This window comes from Nannospalax galili, unplaced genomic scaffold (genome assembly GCF_000622305.1).
Source record: "Nannospalax galili isolate Female #2095 unplaced genomic scaffold, S.galili_v1.0 scaffold445, whole genome shotgun sequence".
In the NCBI taxonomy this organism is placed as follows: domain Eukaryota; kingdom Metazoa; phylum Chordata; class Mammalia; order Rodentia; family Spalacidae; genus Nannospalax; species Nannospalax galili.
In genome coordinates, this window is record NW_008354184.1 from 782025 (window position 1) to 801432 (window position 19408).

Below are 19408 nucleotides of genomic sequence, written 5' to 3' on the forward strand. Positions count from 1 at the left end.
GAAGATGGGCTGGACAGATGGCACTGACTGCTCTTGCAGAGGACTTAGGTTTGGTTCCCAGCACCCACATGATAGCTAACAACTGTCCATAACTCCAGCACCAGGGGATCCATTGCCCTTTTCTGGCCTCTGAGGGCTTTGCATGCACAGGTATACTTAGATACATGCAGTCAAAACACTCACACATAAAATATAAAGTTGGGTGTGGTGGCTCAGGCCTTTGATTCCAGCACTTGGGAGGCAGAGGCAGGCGGATCTCTGTGAGTTTGAGGCCAGCCTGGTCTACATAGAGTTCCAGGCCAGCTAGGAAACCCTGTCTCAAAAAGGCCAAATATATATATGTATAAACAAACCAAGAAACAATTTTTTAAAAATTATTTTTAAGGAAAAGGATCAGGAGCTGGGTTTGGTGGCTCAAACATGTAATCCCAGCATTTGGGTAGTTGAAGCAGTAAGATTGCTGTGACCTCGAAGCCAGCCTGAGATATAGTGAATTGTAGGCCAGTGTGGGCTACAGAGTGAGAAGGGAGTTGGAGCTGGGAATATAAGGGTGTTGGAATGTTTGCCTGGCATGTATGAAGTCCTGAGTTCAATGACCAGCACTGCATAAACTTGGTGTTGTGACACATGCCTGTAATCTTAGCACTCAGGAGGTGAGGTCAGGAATATCAGAAGGTCATCCTCAGCTAAAAGTACAGTTCAAGCAGCCAAGCTAGACAGTGGTGTGAAAAGCGCCCATTATGGGGGCTGGAGAGATGGCTCAGCAGTTAAGAACACTTGCTGCTCTTCCAGAAGGCCTAGGTTTGATTCCCAGCACCCACATGGCAGCTAACAACTCCAGTTCCAAGGGATCTGAAGCCCTCTTCTGGCCTCTGTAGTCTTTGCACAATATGGGTGCGCTTACATACATGCAAGCAATACACTCATATACATAAAATAAAAATAATAAAAAAATTAAAAAAGAAGAGTTCCCATTAGAACTAGAGCTGGAAAAAAAGAAAAGAAAAAGAATAGAGCTAAGTGCTTTTATGATGAAGATTTTGGGGGGCGGAGCATAACTCATTCACCTTGAACTTTCATTAGCCACTGACAAGAAGACTGGGACACAGGGAAGGGGAAGTTTTAGGAAGGGAGGCTGTTCAGCAGGAGGAGAATTTGCTTCTTCTGAGTGGACCGGTGTTGTAAACAGAACTCCAAGTCATCTAAGAGGCAACACTGGGATTTGGATTAAGGTTTTAATACACATTCAGGAAGGTACAATGGTCTTTTCTTGGTTTTGGTCTGTCTGTAGTTGTTAACTGATTAACTTCTTTTTCTTCATCCTCTGATCCATGTCAAATGTCTTAGGACAAAGGGTGTAGGTCATTTGATAGTGTGCCTGTTTACAGTGGCTACCTATGCACTGGATTCAATCCTCGAGGTAAAATTAGGAACATCTCAGAATTCTCTCTCTGTCTCTGTCTGTCTGTCTATCTCAGAATTTTCTGTGTGTGTCTCAAAAATCTCTGTCTCTGTCCATGCCTGTGTGCATGCATGCGTGCATGCGTGTATTTTTGAGGGACGTTCTCTTGTATCTCTTGAACTTAATATTTAGCCAAGGATAACCTTGAATTCATGATTATCCTGTCTCTAACTTTGAAGTATTGGAATTATCCGCATGCACTACCACGCCCAGCAGAATCTTTCTCTTATGAAACTTAATAATCCTATTCTTTTCTCTAAGAAGAAATTAAGGCAGAGCACACAGATGGAGTTCACTCTAATCCTGTGTGTGGCACACTCATCTAGTCTATGCATATGAACACTAATAGGTGCTATGTAGGAAAGGAAAGATGCCACCTAAGAAGGAAAGCAAACAGGCTGAGCCAGGCTCAAAAGTAAGTAAGTCTGAGGGCTAAGGAGATGGCTGTTGATAAGGTGTCTGCCGCACGGCATTCATGGCAGGATCTGAGTTCGGATCCCCAGCACCTACATAAACACCCAACGTCGTCCTCCATGTCTATGACCCTAGCACTGGTGGGGGTGGAGACAAGTAGATGTCTGCAGCTCACTGGCCAGCCAGCCTGGCATGCACGAAGCCCTACATTCCACCCTCAACACTCTTGGGAAGTGGATATAAGTAGTTCAAGTCCAGCCTCAGTTACATAGTGAGTTACAACTAGTATGAGCTGAGCTACATGAGATATGAGATTCTGTCTAAAAAATCCAACAAACAATCAAGAATGCCAGTTGTGGTGGCGCACACATTTAATCCCAGCACTCGGGAAGCAGAGGCAGGCAGATCTTTTTGAGTTCAAGGCCAGCCTGATCTACAAACATACAAGGCCAGCTGGGGCTATAGGGAGAACTTGTTTCAAAAAGACCAAAAAAAAAAAAAAAAGCTAAATAGTTAACAAAGAACAAAGAATAAAGAGCCTCAGCCCATTAAAAAGATTCTAAGGGCTGGAGAGATGGCTCAGCGGTTAAGAGCAAGAGGACCCAGGTTTGAGTCCCAGCACCCACATGGCGGCTACGAACCACCTTTAACTCCAGTTCCAAGGGAATTAATTCAAAGCCCTCTTCTGACCTCCACGGCATTGCACGACACAGGTGCCCTCACATACATACAGGCAATACACTCGTACACATAAAATAATAAATAAAATATATTTTTTAAAAAAAGATTCTAGTCCGGGGCTGGCAGAAGACCCAGGTTTGAATCCCAGCACGCAACATGGCAGCTAACAACTGTTGTAGTAACTCCAGTTCCAGGGGATCTGATAGCCTTTTCTGTCCTCCAGGGCATTGCATGACATGGGTACACTTACATACATGCAGGTAATACACACATACACATAGAACAAAAATCATAAAATACTTAAAAAAATGATTCTAGTCCAATGTCTTCATTTTCCAGACAGGACTCTGGTCCAGAGATGGGAAAAACCTTGCTCCAGAACTTTCTGAATACTTAGGAGAGCTTTGGAGAACTTAATTTGACTCTAAGCTTTGAGAAGTGCTTAAGTTCTCCCCAGCTGAGCTGAGTCTAGCCCTTGCCCGTCACCTTTACTCAAGCCTGTTGCCTCTGCCCCCAGCTTCTGGTGCAGAAGGCTCTGGACAGTATCTATATTTTGAAAAAGCTCAGATGATTTCCTTCTTTTGTTTTAATTAAGTAATTAACTTACTTTTTATTCTATGTGTATGAGTGAGTATTTTGCCTGCATGTCAAAGTGCACCCATGTCATATAATACCTGTGGAGGCCAGAAGAGGACATAGGCTCCCCTAGAACTGGAGCCACTATGTGGGCGCTGGGAACTGAATCCAGGACTTCTGAAAGAGCAGACAGTGCCTATAAACCAGAGCCATCTTTCTAGCCCCTTTTGTATTTTTTTTTCGGGCTTTCCATTTAATTTTTTAAAAAATATTTTATTTATTTTTATTATTTTATTTTATTTTATTTTATTTATTTATTTATTTTTTTGGTCTTTCACCCTGGAACTCACAGAGATCCACCTTGCCTCTGCCTTGTGAGTGCTGGGACTAAAGGTGTGTCCCACCACGCTTGGCTGTTTTTGTTTTGGGGATGGAGTCAAGCTATGTTGCCCAGGCTGACCTTGAACTTGTGGACTTGGGCTGACTCTGCCTCCTGAGTGTAGGCACTACAAGTATATAACATACTTGGCTCCTCCCAGCTTTATGTGGGTGCTGGGACTCAAACCCGGGTCCTCTGCAAGAGCAGTCAGTGCTCTTAACCACTGAGCCATCTCTCCAGCCCCCTAGTTTTTAATTTTTAAATTATTATATTTATTTATTATATGTGTGGGTGCACGTGCCACAGCATGCATGTGGACATCTGGGGACAACTGTGGGGGTTGGTTCTTTCCATCCACCAAGTGAGTCTGGGGACTGAACTCAGGTCATAGGCTTGGCAGTAAGCGCCTTTACCCACCGAATCATCTTGCCTGGCCTCATACTTATTTTTATTTTTAAAATTTGCACAAGTAATTAGTGATGAGTACATTCTTATTGTGAAGACTGTGACAGAATATACTGAGCCATCTGGGACGGGTGCCTTCGCACCCACCTACTGCACTCCCTCAGGCACCAGTGTGATGGGCCCTTGTCAATCACTTGTGGATAAATGTCTTCATTATCTGTATTTGACCGGTGAAATGATGAGCCATGTGACATCTATGCATATGCCCCGCTCCTGTTTCCTAGCACACAGCTCCTTGAGCTCCTAGAATATCTGAACTGATACGTCTTTATGTATGCTAATGAGCCCACCAGAGCCACAGGCCTCTGCAGAACCCCTCCTAACCTTATTTTTTTTAAATGTTTCTGTGGCTGGAGAGATGGCGCAGAGGTTAAGAACACTGGCTGTTCTTGTAGAAGACCTGAGTTTGAATCCCAGCACGTACATGGCAGCTGACAACTGTCTGTAACTCTAGTTCCAGGAGATCCGATAGCCTCTTCTGTCCTCTGGGGCACTGCACAACATGGGTTCACTTACCTATATGCAGACAATACACGCATACACATAAAAGGAAAATAACTAAAAAAAAACTTTTTTTGGTCTTTTTGAGACAGGGTCTCCCTGTAGCCCCAGCTGACCTGGAACTTGCTATGTAGACCAGGCTGGCCTCGAACTCACAGAGATCTGCCTGCCTCTGCCTCCCAAGTGCTGGGATTAAAGGCGTGTGCCACCACGCCCCGGCTAAATAAAATATTTTTTAAAAAATGCTTCTGTGGCTGGAAAGATGGTTCAGCAGTTAAGAGCACTGACTGGTCTTGCAGAGGACCTGGGTTCAATTCCCAGCACCCACATGATGATTAACAACCATCCAAAACCCCAGTTCTAGGGGATCCGACACCCTTTTCTGAACTCTGTGGCACTTTGGCACTCCACGACATGAGTGCACTTACATGCATGCAATATACTCATATGCATAAAAGTAATAAATAAAATATTTTAAGTGCTTCTGCAGAGCATGGTGGTCTACGCCTTTAGTCCCAGCACTCGGGACTAAAGGAGGATCTCTGTGCGTTCAAGGCCAGCCTGGTCTACATAGTAAGTTCCAGGCCAGCTGGGGCCACAGGGAGACCTTGTCTCAAAAAGACCAAAAAAAAAAAAAAAAAAAAGGGCTTCTATGAGGACATCTTCCCAGCAACTGTCTATTCAACATTAGATTAATATCATCTTTGTTATTAACCACTGTGGCCAAAGATGATCATTTCAAAATATCTTAGGTAATCCTTACATTTGAGCCTGGTATGGGTACAATCCTAGCACTTAGGATGTGGAGATAGAAGGGTCCATTCAAGGCCAGCTTCAGCTACATAGCAAGTTCTGGTGCTGGTCTGGACTACATGAGACCTTACCTCCTCAGCTCTAAATGTGACATCTTTATCACATCCCTCCTTTAAGGCTCAGGGATCATTAAGAGGGGCAGAAAGATTGTAAGAGCCAGAGGCTATGGACATCTTCAGTGAAACACAATTTTGCTGGACATAACAGGGCCACAGCACATATGAACTCACAGTTGATGTGACTGCCTGTACAAGACCTGGACAAGATCAAGTCAACCAGGGCTCATGAAGTCTCACCACTAGCTGAGAAGCTTCTGGCAACTGATGGCTGCTGTGGGAGGAGAAAGCAAGTTTAAGTCAGGGATGGGGGCTCACAAAAGGCTGCCAGTGCTACAGCAGAAGGCCCTACACTCATGCACACATACACAGCACTATGTGGACTCACTGGGCTTTTAGAGAGAGGGAGAGAGAACATGTGCAGTTGGGGGGAAGTAGTAAGGGGGATAGGGAAGGGATTGGAGGAGAGAACAGGTGATGGTTTTAATCTAAACACATTATATGTAGCTGTAACATTCTCAAACAATGAAAAAATAAAATAATTTTTTAAAAATTTAGGGACTGGAGAGATGGCTCAGTGATTAACAGCACTGGCTGCTCCTACAGAGGGCCTGGGTTCAGTTCCCAGCACCCACATAGTGGCTAACAACCACTGTAACTCCAGTTCCAGGGGATCTGACGCAGTCTTCTGACCTCTGTGGGCACTCCACAGCACAAGTGCACTTGTAACATGCAGGCAATACACTCAGACTGGGGAGATGATTCGGCTTGCCTCCAAGTCTGAAGACTTGAGTTTGGTCCCCAGGAAGGCAAGAACAGAAAACCTACTCTCACAAGTTTTCCTCTGACCTATACAGAGAGGAGAGACAGACACAATGTGGTACCACTGTGAAAGGACGCAAAATTAAAATGTAAAATAAATAGCCCAACCAAACAAAATATTTCTTTAAAAATGTTTTTTTTGAAAAGGGTCTCACTGTTCAGCCTAACTGGGTGGCTGGGCTTTTTCTTTTCTTTCTTTCTTTTCTTTCTTTCTTTCTTTCTTTCTTTCTTTCTTTCTTTCTTTCTTTCTTTCTTTTTTTTTTTTGGTCTTTTTTTCTTTTTGAGACAGGGTCTCCCTGTAGCCCTAGCTAGCCTGGAACTTGCTATGTAAACCAGTCTGTAAACCTCTGTCTCCTGAGTGCTAGGATTAAAAGCATGCATCATGATGGCCAGCTTGTTTTGCCCTTAAAGTTTTCCCATGGAGCCAAGGAGATGGTTCAATTGGTAAAGGGCTTTCCATGCATACAAGAGGACCTGAATTTAGATCCCCAACCCCCCTCCCCCCCAAGTCCTCCTAACACACCTTCTCCATTGTTTTTCTGGTGGCATTAAGGGTTGGGTGTTGGGACCTGACCCTCCTATTTATCTGCATTCTGTCAGTCACATGTTATACCCAGCTGCAACAAGGACTGAGAAATAGAGTCTTTCTGTATTTTTTAAATTTTATTTTTATTTTATGTGTATGAGTCTTTTGCCTGCATGTATGTAAGTGCACCACCTGTGTGCAATGCCTGCGGAGGCCAGTAAAGGGCATTAGATTTCCTGGAACTGGAGTTAAAGATAGTTGTCAGCTGCCACGTGGGTTGTAGGAACTGAACCTGGGTCCTCTGCAAGAGCAGCCAGTGCTCTTAACTACTGAGTCACCTGCTCTCCAGCCCCCTTTTTCTGTATTTTTATTGATGTTTTGGTTCATTTGTTTGATTGATTTTTGAGACAGGTACTCACACAGCTCAGAATATCTTTTAACTCACTAAGTAGCTGAGGATGACCCTAAACTGATCCTCCTCCATTGCTGGCTAATAGCTTTTCCAGTGTGTGGCTATACTCTTGTGCTGCGTTCATCATATCCAGCCTGCTGCTACATTTTTTGTGCAACCTGCAAGATAAGAATGTGTTTAATGCTTTTTAGATACCTGAGGGAGGGACCCCAAAATAATTACATTGTAAAGATTTTTTAAAAGATATTTTATTATTTTGTTTTACATGTATGAGTGTATTGCTTGTATGTATGTGAGTGCACCTGTGTCATGCAGTGCCGCAGAGGTCAGAAGAGGGCTTCGGATTCCCCTGGAACTGGAGTTAAGGACGGTTTATACCAGCCATGTGGGTGCTGGGAATTGAACCTGAGTCCTCTGCAAGAGCAGTCAGTGCAACTTAACCACTGAGCCATCTCTCCAGCCCCAAGAATTACATTTTGTAACATGTAAAAATTATATGAAAGCTGAATACAACATACATACTTGTAATCCCAGCATTTGGGAGGTAGAGATAGGTAGATCAAGAGTTTAAATTCACCCTCAGCTATAAAGTGAGTTCAAGGCTAGCATGGGCAATTTGAGACCTTATCTCAGAAAGTCAACAAACACAAACCAACCTATAGGAAATTAAAATTTCAGTGTCCACAATATGATGCATAGCTTTGTTCATTCCTTAGCATGCTGTTCCACCTGGCAGCAGTGTGGAGAACTGCAACAGACTGTGCTGTTGCCCAATTTAGACTTAGGTTGGAGGCCTGTGAATTTAACTGACAACAGACAGATAAGGGGAGGTTGGAGAGATGGCTCAGCAGTTAAGAGTGATGGCTGCTCTTGTGAAGGACAAGGATTCAGTTCCCATCACCCACATGGCAGCTAAAAACTATCTGTAACTCCAGTTCCAGGGGATCCAAAAGTCTCTTCTGACCTCTGGGAGCATTGCACAAATGCACTTACATACAGGCAAGCAAATACTCATACGTGTGTGTAAAATAAAAATGAGTTAATAGCCAGGCCTGGTGGCACACGCCTTTAATCCCAGCACTCGGGAGGCAGGGGCAGGTGAATCTCTGAGTTCAAGGCCAGCCTGGTCTACATAGTGAGTTTTAGGACAGCTGGGGCTACAGGGAGACCCTGTCTCAAAAAGACCGAAAAAAAAAAAAAAAGAATTAATAATTAAAAAAAAAAACTAACCAACTTACAATTCAACAAAACCAAACCAAACAACCACCAAAAAAACAAAACAAAAAAACCCGTCAAAGGCTCAGGGAACAACCTGGAAGAAAGGGGAAAAAGGGTGTAAGAGCTGGAGGAAGGGAGGGTATAGTGGAATGCTGTCCTCCAGGCATGATTCAGCCACTACACTCTCAAGCTCTCGGCTTCTCTGAGTCCCTGCACAGGGGTGGATCTGTCTACATTCAGTCATGGGTCGGGGGAGGTGTTCACAAATCAAAATTGGATCAAAATCGGATCCTTTGCAAGAACAGGACAAAAACATGCTAAATTTTCATTGGTTTATATTTTTGGTATCATTTGACTGCCTGTGACTGCCTAGTTGCTGTCACCAACCAAATATTCATACATTTACTTCAATACAACAATCTTAGACTCATTTAGCAAGAATGACTATGTATTGATTTAATCTGTTGGCTCCAGATCAGGAGCCAATTCAAAATCAACAGTCTCTTACACATTTTTTGTTATAAGAATCAAGTAGAACTTCAACAGGAATTTCTTTTTTTATGGTCTCTTTGAGACAGGATTTCTCTGTACTCCCTGCTGGCTTGGAACTCACTATGTAGACCAGGCTGGCTTTGAACTCACAAATATCTGCCTGCTTCTGCCTCCCAAATACTGGGATTAAAGGTATGTGCCACCATACCCAGCTAACAGAAATTTCTTTTTAAAAAAAATATTTTATTTAAACCAGGCGTGGTGGTGCACACCTTTAATCCCAGCACTTGGGAGGCAGAGGCAGGTGGATCTCTGTGAGTTCAAAGCCAGCCTGGTCTACATAGTGAGTTCCAGGACAGCTGGGGATACAGGGAGACCCTGTCTCAAAAAGACCAAAAAGAAAAATTTTTATTTATTTTTATTTTATGTGTATGCATGTATTGCCTGCATGTAGGTAAGTGCACCTGTGTCACAGTTCTTCCTGTCATGACGTTGTAGCACAGAGCACCCAATCAGGACATGTGTGTTACCACATGTGAGAGACAAAGAAACTGAGCTGTACGTGGAGTGTAAAGGTTAAGCTTTCCTTTGGGGTCCTGCTTTAAAAAAATCTCTCATGGTCACTGTACAGGTACAATAAACTGTTTCCTGTTTCAGTCTTTGGGGTCATGGTCGCCTCTGTTCCAGGCCTGCAACACTTTCAGGAGTTCTTTCTCACTTCTCCGTGATAAATCCATGTTCACGCTCCTCAAAAAAATATTTTTTAATTTAAAAAAAAGTTCCTGAGCTGGAGAGATGGCTCAGCAGGTAAAAGTACATACTGCTCTTGCAGAGGATGAAGTTGGATTCCCAGTACCCCTTCAGGTGGCTCATAACTGCCTGTAACATACTACACCTCTGGGCTCAGCAGGCACCCACACTCACATACACATACATACACACGAATATACACACGCACAAATAAGTAAATGTAAAAAAAATTCAAATGAGAAAGATTTTGTTGTTTCTTGAGACAGAATTTCAAGTGTAGCCAAGGCTGGCCTTGAACTTGCAATTCTCAGCAGCCTGAGAATTCTCAGCAGCTGGGATTACAAGGGAAAGCCAGCATGCCCCCTCCAAACAATGATTTAAAAAAAACAACAATGGGGGCGTGGCTGGAGAGATGGCTCATCGGTTAAGAACACTGGCTGTTCTTGCAAGAAGACAGGGGTTTGAATCCCAGAAGCCACATAGCAGCTAACAACTGTCCTTAACTCCAGTTCCTGGGGATCCGAGGCCGTCTGTCCTCCGTGGGCACTGCACGACATGGGTGTACTTACACACATGCAGGCAATACACACGTACACATAAAATAAAAATATTAAACACAGACACACACAAAATAGGTGCGAAAGACGGGCCCAGAATCAAAGATTGGGATGGAGGGAGCCAGGTGATGAGTGTAAGTTAGGTCCCACAGTTGCCTAACAACCTGGGGAGTTACTGCCCAATATTGAGGAAACAGCGGTAGCTGTGAGCATTAAGGAGATAATTCTGTTAAGATTTGGTTCTCGTTAATGACTCCAGGTCACGAGGCATCCTTGGGAGACTTTCAAAATGTACGGGACATTGCTTCCGGGACTGGGAATGGGTGAGACAGGACTTGAGGGAGGCATGCCCAAAATCAAGACAGTAAAGGCAAGTGGGTGTCGCACCAAAAACACTGGCAAATTAGGGACCTATGTAGTCTTTTCAACTTAAAAAGCTGCTCCAGCGACGCAGTTAGTTTAACGTCATTGCATCGTTGATCTCTGCGGAGCTGAAGAGGCTAGCATCGGATAGCTCAATTCCAGGGACCGAATTCCACGCGAATTCAATCAATGCAACCATTTTGCTACATTATCTTTAAGTGTGGATGCTGCGGCACGCCGTAGATTCGTTGCAGTGTAAACCGCAGCGGCTTTTCACTAACTAAATTTGACCCCAACCACTTGCCGTAGGGAGCGGAGCCTACACTTAGGTGCCGGAAAGCGTTTGCAGAATGGCGTCCGCCGCGCGCCCTTCGACCCTACGTTTGTCCGCCGCGGGCGCGCGCTCGCACACCGGAAGGGGCGGGGTACGCGTGGCCTTATATACCTTGCGCCAGGCCCGTACCGCCCTCTACGGCGGAGACTGACGACGTGATGGTACGTACCGTTGTGGCTGCGGCCTCCTTCCTCCATAGCCAGGCAGCATCGGCGGCGCATCGGCGCCATCGCGGCCTGGACGGCGCGCTAAAGCCGCGCTAGGAGCACAAGGGCCGGGGAGTGGGACGTGGCCAGGCCGAGTTCTGGAGCTTTCGCCAGGCGTGTAAAGGAGTGTGGATGATCGGCCCGGGCCTGCGGGAGAGTCGTGGGGGGGCGGGAGCAGGCCTGAAGGTGCCGGGTTCAGAAACCAGAGTCACCGCGTTCAGTACTGGTTGAGATCGGGAACTGTTGGGTAGTTTGTCCTGTCACGCTGCGGGGTTTGAGATTATATTGGGTGAAGAGGAATCATAGCGGGAGGCAGGTTCCCTGGAGTTCCCTGGAGCCATAAATGATGAACCTTTTTGACGGGCGGACAGAAACTCTGTGCTGATTGTCAAGTTCTGATAATGGCTCTGGGAGTGCTGGAGGTCTGTGCTCCAGGCTGGCTCCTGAAATGCCTCTGCTGGCTGAGTGGCCATTAGCCCTTCAGCATCCATTTAATGGACAGTCTGGCTCACCCGTAAGGCCACTTGAGTCATTTTTAGTAGTAGTACTTAAGGGCAAGCAGGTGGTGAGCTATCGCTGCAAGATGAGAGGTTTTAAGTTAGCACTGTTGCAGGTCATATAATGTGAGTTTTAAATAGTGGAAATATATTCCTGGGTTTGGTGTGGCTGCTGAATTTTAACAGCAGGTAAGAAGCTTGTGCTAATGTTGATGATTCCCCCCCCCCAAAGTCTCACAGGAAGTTCTCGGCTCCCAGGCACGGGTCCTTGGGCTTCTTGCCTCGGAAACGCAGCAGCCGGCATCGCGGGAAAGTGAAGAGCTTCCCCAAGGATGACCCCTCCAAGCCTGTCCACCTCACAGCCTTTCTGGGTTATAAGGCTGGCATGACCCATATTGTGCGTGAAGTTGACCGGCCAGGATCTAGTACGTACATAACTTCCTTTAGCTGGTGGTAGGGAATGGTTATAGGACTGGTTGTTAAGCCAGGGCTACCTAGCCCATTTGTCAAGAGCCACAACAAACTATGTCAACTTGTGTGGCTTGAGCTGTTCTGACTGGAACAGAAACTGACTTCCTGTTGTGAGCCCACTTAGAGTGAGCCTCAACACAGCAGTCAGTTCTGCAGGACCTTTTCCTTCCTGGTGCTTACAGGTGAGAGCACACCTGGCTTGGGATTTTTTTGGTTTGGCTGCACTGATGCAGAGTGGAAGCCAGGCATGGTGGCACACCATGATAATCCCAGGAGAGCAGCCTTATCTGTCTTTAACAGTCTCAAAAAGGGCTGGGCGTTAGGCACATGCCTTTAATCTCAGCACTTGGGAGACAAGCAGGCAGATCTCTGAGGCCAACCTGTCTATATAGTTCCAGACCAGCTGGGGCTACAGGGAGACCCCATCTCAAAGAGATGTATTGGGGGCTAGAGAGAATGACTGCTAATGATGAGCAAGCACTACTAGCTTCTTGAATAGGACCTGGATACAGTTCCCAGCATTCCCATGGGGGCTAGCTGCCATGTCTTAGTCCAATTCAGGGGATCCATCTGTACTAACAGAGCCTTTGGGCATTGCAGACACGGGTGTGCACTTACATGCAGGCAGAATACAGGGAAATAATACAGAGCCATGCTGAGAATAATCCTGGAAGGCAGACTGGTGGGAGTTCTTAGCCACCCACTAATGTCCACCTGCCTTCTTCACAGAGGTGAACAAGAAGGAAGTTGTGGAGGCTGTCACAATTGTGGAGACACCACCTATGGTGGTTGTGGGCATCGTGGGCTACGTAGAAACCCCACGTGGCCTCCGCACCTTTAAGACAGTCTTTGCTGAGCATATCAGTGACGAATGCAAAAGGCGTTTCTACAAGAACTGGTAAGGGGGTCAAAGCCATGCGGTCCTAGGGTGGTGTAGAGTGCAGGGATCCTCTGGGCTGGCCTTCCTTGAGGGGAGGAGTGCCTGGGACAGTGATACCCGAAGACAGACCTTGAACAGCCCCTGGTTTCTGAGCTAAAAGCTGACTCATTCTGTCTTGTGGGCATTGGTTGGCTGAAAACCTGGTGCTGTTTTATGTTGGCCAATACAAATTCAGCTAGGAACCAAAAGAGGTCTGGGATTATTTCCAGTGCCTCCGGCCTTGTGTTCTCAATTCTTTTGGTGCTGGGCATTGAACTCGGGACATTGGCAGTACTAGGCAAGGACTGTGACTCTTAAGCTAGGTCCTTTGCTCTGGTTTCTATATAAAAGGGTATTAACCTTAGGACCCTTCCCCCATTAGAGGAAGGGAAATTCTGACACCCTGGAGCAAGAATTGTGTTGTGAATGTTTGTGGCATACTTTAACCTGTGGACCTCTGCTCAGCTCCGCTCGGCTATGCCCGATGAGCTCCATCCAGGCTCCGCTTGCCAGTGGAAAAGGCTCCTTAGAAGCTGGCAATGAGCCCCATCCCACGTGGTGCCAGTGCCTTCCGCTCACCCTCTGAAAGGTGATGAAGGCCTGTACCCAGCCCCTCCCCCAACTCTGATCTCCTGAAGGCACAAATCTAAGAAGAAGGCCTTCACCAAGTACTGTAAGAAATGGCAGGACGACATGGGCAAGAAGCAGCTGGAGAAGGACTTCAGCAGCATGAAGAAGTACTGCCAGGTCATCCGCATCATCGCCCACACCCAGGTGAGCTCTTAGCAGCCCGGGGGCAGGTGGGCCCCAGGGTGTCATGTGCTAGCAGACAGAAATGGCACTAGATCAATTTTATGGTGAGTCCACAGGTCATCGACAGCTTCTGCACTGCTAGGACTTGACTCCAGGTTGCTGTCACTGCTAGGACTTGACTCCAGGTTGCTGTTATGAAGTATCCATACCTTGGGTTGACCAGTACCAGCAGAGGGCACTCTTGTGCCCTTGTTCCTACTCACTTGTTATGACTTGAGGGGACACAGATTCATGTGCTTTATCTGGTGTAGACTCAGGAAGGCCCCTGTATGTTGCTGTCATGTGATCTGGAATCTGCTGGTTAGAATGGCTGCCTCCTACCTAAACAGTGTCAGTGGCCAGCATAGTGGCTTAGAGATTGCTGTGTTAGTACAGATAGTGTATTGAGCTTTTTAAAGGCTCTGGAGGAAATAGCTAAGCCATTAAGGCTGGATGAGGGCAGCAGCCAGCATATAGGTGCTGGGATTGAACCTGGGTCCTTCATAAGGGCAGTCTGCTTTTTGAGGGGGGGGTCTTTTTGAGACAGGGTCTCCCTGTAGCCCCAGCTGTCCTGGAACTCACTATATAGACCAGGCTGGCTATCCCCTCTCCATCTCCAGCCCCTTGCTTTGTCTTGATAGATTCTGTAGCCCACCTGGCCTGGAAACACCTGCCCCCCCCCACCACTTAGATCAATCTTACCAAGATCCTCCTGCCTCTGCCCCCCTTAACTCTTTAACACACAAAGTATTGTAATTGAAAGTGGGATTATTTATTGGCTTTGCAAGAATAAAGGTCCTACTGGGTTTGGTGATACATACCTTTAATCCTGGCACTTAAGGTTTTGATAAGAGGGTGGATTTGAGTTTGAGGTCAGCTTGGTTTATGTAGTGGGTTCCAGTGTAGCCAGGGCTACCCTTAGGCACTGTCACAAGTCCTTTGATCTAGAGATTCAGGGTGACTAGTTATCTGTAGTCATACATATCCTTGATGTCAGATTGTCCCAGCCTGTCATTCTATCTGCAGAGGAGGAATGTTGGAAATCTGACCTAAGCTGCATCTGCTTCCTCCTAGATGCGCCTGCTTCCTCTCCGTCAGAAGAAGGCCCACTTGATGGAGATCCAGGTGAACGGGGGCACTGTGGCTGAGAAACTAGACTGGGCCCGGGAAAGGCTGGAACAGCAAGTCCCTGTGAACCAGGTGTTTGGGCAGGATGAAATGATTGATGTCATCGGGGTGACCAAAGGCAAAGGCTACAAAGGTGAGCTTAGTGGTTGGGGACTCTGGGTAATGCATCCGGGAGGAAGGCCTAGCTTTTCTGTGATGAGGCCCTGGAGTGTGCTAGGTAGGTCCAGCACCCGACTAAGACTGCGGAAGCATTCCTGTTGCCTTCCTTCTGAGAAAAGCTCCCTGGTCAGCCCACTGGGGCTTTTTGGGATGGGATTTTGACAGATTCCACACAAAGCCCACCTTTTTAAAAAGGAACTTGGGAGGAGGGCTTAGTGAGTGAAGTTACTGCTGCTTAATGATGAGGACCAGAGTTAAGATCCCCAACAACCATATTAATGTGAGGGGCATAGCCTAGGAGAGATCTGAGATCAAGACCAGCCTGATTTTTGAGTATGTAAGGGTGGTATAGATGAGGGGTGGTGTTTGGAGTGACAGGCTTGGCATTCCTGGTCCTCAAGTACCACAGTTGAACTCCAGTTGGGCATTCACAACAGGAAAGGGCCAGTAGGGTGTGTACCAGGCCCTCGTGTTAAAATAGTGTCTCTCCAGGGGTCACCAGCCGCTGGCACACCAAGAAGCTGCCCCGTAAGACCCACCGAGGCCTGCGCAAGGTTGCTTGTATTGGAGCTTGGCACCCTGCCCGTGTGGCCTTCTCTGTGGCTCGAGCTGGGCAGAAAGGCTACCATCATCGCACAGAGATCAACAAGAAGGTAAGGCTTGAGTAGTTTACCACAAAGGACAAGTCCCTTGGGAGTGTTAGAATTACATGAGTGAATCATTTTACTGCAGGTTGTATTTGTTAGTCTCATATAGGTAGCCCAGATGTTTTCTCACTTGTAGTTCATGTGTGTCCAGTCTCTACCCCAAATGGTGGGATGCTAATGACAGTACTTTTGGATCAGGCCCAGCCACCTGAAACAGGACTGAGAACCCTCCCACTTCTAGCCTTTGCTTATCTGTGGGTGGGGACTAGCTGCTGCCTCTTTGCAATTACATGAGACTCCTTCCTGCCCTTGTCTGGAAATAGCTCCCTTTGGGCTCCTGGCCTGGTTGTTAGAACCCTCTGCTCTCAGGTTGATACTAATACTGTGTTTATTGTTCAGATTTACAAGATTGGACAGGGCTACCTTATCAAGGATGGCAAGCTGATCAAGAACAATGCCTCTACCGACTATGACCTCTCCGACAAGAGCATCAACCCCTTGGTGAGTGCTGGGAGCTGACCCCTAGGCTTCTGTGAGATCAGGCTTGCTACTGGCTAGGCTGGTTGTAGTGTCATTAATGGCACCCCTGTCGACTGTCTGTCTGGGTCCATTCAACTGAGGCTACTTGGTGAAGTGGGCTCAGGCCCAGCTAGCTGTTCTGTGATGAGGCCCTGGAATGTGCGCTGGGTACAGCGCCTGAGTGAAAGTGTGGAACCATTCCCTGTTGCCTTCCTTCTGAGAACAGCTAAGGCCACCCTGCACCTGAAGGTGGCCCTGTGCTTAATCTGTACTGCATTGACCTGTAACTTTGTTCTAACCTCAGGGTGGCTTTGTCCATTATGGTGAGGTGACCAATGACTTCGTCATGCTGAAAGGCTGTGTGGTGGGAACCAAGAAACGAGTGCTCACCCTCCGTAAGGTGAGGTTGGGTGGCCTTCCAGGATCATGTCACCAGGAGCCTCACCCCTTTTGAGGGAGAGCTGTCCCATAGTTCATGGGGAAGGATGCAGCTTTGAGGTTCTGAGGAGGAAGTGCCTGTTTCCTTAGTACAAAAATGAATCCTGCTCATCCTGATGTACTGACTGGGTCAGGGTTCAGTCTGCAGTGGTACTGTGTGGGAGGAAGCCCTGTCTCCAGGAGGTTGAGTTGGCCCTGTGACTGACTGCTCATTCAGTTGTGTTGAGGAATGCCAACTCACTGCCAGTCTTTGTCCACAGTCTTTGCTTGTCCAGACCAAACGCCGTGCTCTGGAGAAGATTGACCTGAAGTTCATTGATACAACCTCCAAATTTGGCCATGGCCGTTTCCAGACCATGGAGGAGAAAAAAGCATTCATGGTGAGTCCCCACCTTGGTTGAGCATATGGCAGCCCATCTTGTCTTGGGTATTTTTGCCTGTGCAGGGGGAGGAGGAGCCCCCCCCCCCGTGGAGTACTTTTACTAGTAGTGTCTTCATCACTGACACCTGCTTCTCTACTTCTCTTTACAGGGACCACTCAAGAAAGACCGGATTGCCAAGGAGGAAGGTGCTTAGTGTTAGAGGCACATTGTGTGACTGGTGGGGTCTCAATAAAAACTTTTCCACTGACTTGGGCTTCTTTTTATAGGCATGAGCAGGCAGTGGGAGGCACTTGGGAGGCTTCAGTCCCTGAAGAAGCAGACTTAGGGCGTGGTCAAGGCAGGGGCTTGTCCTGTTGAAGCAGCTGGAACTGCTTTAGAAGGCTGTGGTGGGCGGGGACTTGGTGTGCCCTGGTGCCTTTAGCAGCACAGGTTGGCAAGGATTCAGCAGACCTGGGGCCTGCCTACAAGTACTTTGGCTTAATCCTTGTGGAGCAGCTTCTAGTTGGGGCTTGTTTGGGTCCTTTGTAATCTGCATTAACCTCTGGGAAGGAGGGGTCACATGTCAACCCTGCACAGCATGGCATCACACCTGGGCCTAGTAGAGGCCCTGATGCGTGGCCCCTTTCCACTTCCTGGAATGGGCCTGGGTTTCAGCCTTACCTACTTGCAGTAGTACCCACTAAGCATCTGTTCTATGGATTATAGAGTCTACAGTCTCAGTGTTAGGTTCCCTATCACTGAGCAGCTGGGGTAGGCCACATACAGGGTATGCCCACAGTGTACTGGAGGTTGGTGTGCAGTGAGGCCTGCATCTGGAGGTTACAGGTATAATTGCTCCACTGCTTAAGGCTGTACTTGCAGCCTGGGCCACCAGGGGGCAGGCACAGCACATGTCCTGTGGAATCTGCTTACTGCAGGACCTTAATGTTGCTGAGGCCTTGCCCATCGGGCATTAGATTTGAACCCATGCTTGGACTCTGCTTCTAGGAGGATGCAGCTGGACAGGACCCCCACTTTAGCCCCTTTTCCATCTATCCCTTCTCTAAGCTGGCCTTGGAACTATGCTGCCCACTAAACTCTGGTTTGATAGGCTTTGCTGGGCCTTACTCCCTGTACAACCCTGGCCGCAGAGGTGTTAGTGTGTTTGGCCAGGATGATTGGGAATGGGTCCTGAGAACAGGCTGCTGGGGATACCTGCTCTCAGGCTGAGGGGCCTTAGGTTTGTGTCCAGTATCCCAGGCCAGAAGTGGAGGCATGAGCCACCACAGCTGAGGTGAACTTAGCCACATCAGTCCAACACCAGCTCAAAGTCTTTTATTTTTCCTGGAAGGTCAGTCCTAGCCCAGTTGGACACAGCCTCTTGACACTAGGCCAAATGACGCCTCCCAGTGCACAGGAAGCTTTGTTTTGTTGGAGAGCAACACCATGTGCAGTGCTGGGCTCTCAAGCCTGTAGCACCTACCTGCTCCCTATTCTGGGGTGCTAGCCTCTAGTGCTGGGGAGGTGAAGTACCTCTCTGGGAGGCAGATGAGAGGGTTTAGTATGATTAATACAAACCAGGCCACTGGCCACAGAGTGATGGGCCTTGTAGGCTCTGGATGCATCAGGTGAAACTCTTGGTACAACCCCTAGGGCAGGTGCTGAGGCTTTTGAGAAGGGCTTCCTTGGCCTTTGATCCCAGCTCAAGGGAGGAAGGCCATGAAGGAGCCTAGCATACTGTAGGTGCTCAGTAAACATTGCTGCTGAGTACTGTCTGCCTGGGTGTGCAATGGTGGGAGTCTCCATCTCTGAAGGCTTGCTGGGGTAGGGTGGTCAACTCTCTTCTGCCCTTGCTCCAAGCTTGTTGCTGAGGGCACATCTCCCATGCCTGTGGTGTGTGCTTCCTGTCATACTTTTTTCATGCCAGAAGCCCCAGACAGGTCTCTCTGGAATCCTTTAGTGGCATTCCAACCCTCCTGGAAAACAAATACCTGCTGGGACTTTCTGAGCAAGTAGGAACAGGGAGGTGGTGGCAAGAGCCACCATTGCCTTAAAAGGCAGACAGAACCAGGGATAGCACAGGAGGCTGGAGGGGTGGCCAACTGGCCACCATCTGGGCTTACCCCAAAGTGCTTTGGCTTAGATCCTGGTGACAGTCTTGCTGGGGTGGGGATGGGGCCCTGTCTGTCCCCCTGCACCGATGCTGCCAGCAGCCTCAGCGCCTTCACCAGTTCTCTGCGTGCAGCTACTTGGTCCCCCCTGCCTGCCCTGCCCTCCACTGAAGGCTTACCTGTCTCAATATCAGGGCCGATTCTGGGTCTAGCCCTGGCTGGCTTCCAGGAGCCCTAGTAATTCTCCCGATCTAGCCCAGACTTCAGGGACACCTCCTGAGACATGTTACTACTTCACTGTACCAATGTGAACCCAAGGCAGAGGCTGGGAGGGGGTA

The 19408-nt window shown here is 47.7% G+C and overlaps 1 protein-coding gene and 4 non-coding genes across 5 annotated transcripts; all 5 read left to right on the forward strand.

Annotated features, from left to right (window-relative positions):
• Positions 1–10849: 10849 nt before the first annotated feature.
• Positions 10850–17227, forward strand: Rpl3 (ribosomal protein L3). The gene is made up of 10 exons (XM_008851231.2): positions 10850–10982; positions 11757–11949; positions 12725–12893; positions 13553–13688; positions 14781–14967; positions 15486–15646; positions 16040–16141; positions 16464–16559; positions 16858–16977; positions 17129–17227. Exons 1-10 carry the CDS (start codon positions 10980–10982, stop codon positions 17171–17173), a joined length of 1212 nt encoding a protein of 403 aa, XP_008849453.1. The 5' UTR covers positions 10850–10979; the 3' UTR covers positions 17174–17227.
• Positions 11366–11431, forward strand: LOC115067404. Its single transcript, XR_003846819.1, has one exon. It is a non-coding gene; the product is annotated as a small nucleolar RNA SNORD43 (small nucleolar RNA).
• On the forward strand, positions 13501–13552 carry LOC115067401. The gene has a single exon (XR_003846816.1). It is a non-coding gene; the product is annotated as a small nucleolar RNA U82P (small nucleolar RNA).
• LOC115067400 lies at positions 15019–15113 on the forward strand. Its single transcript, XR_003846815.1, has one exon. It is a non-coding gene; the product is annotated as a small nucleolar RNA U83B (small nucleolar RNA).
• LOC115067399 lies at positions 16293–16386 on the forward strand. The gene has a single exon (XR_003846814.1). It is a non-coding gene; the product is annotated as a small nucleolar RNA U83B (small nucleolar RNA).
• Positions 17228–19408: the final 2181 nt, after the last annotated feature.

Coding starts and splice junctions, on each gene's coding strand:
- Rpl3 (XM_008851231.2), top strand. Junction 14,968..15,485: donor CAAAGGCAAAGGCTACAAAG/GTGAGCTTAGTG, acceptor GTGTCTCTCCAG/GGGTCACCAGCCGCTGGCAC. Junction 16,142..16,463: donor ACAAGAGCATCAACCCCTTG/GTGAGTGCTGGG, acceptor TTCTAACCTCAG/GGTGGCTTTGTCCATTATGG.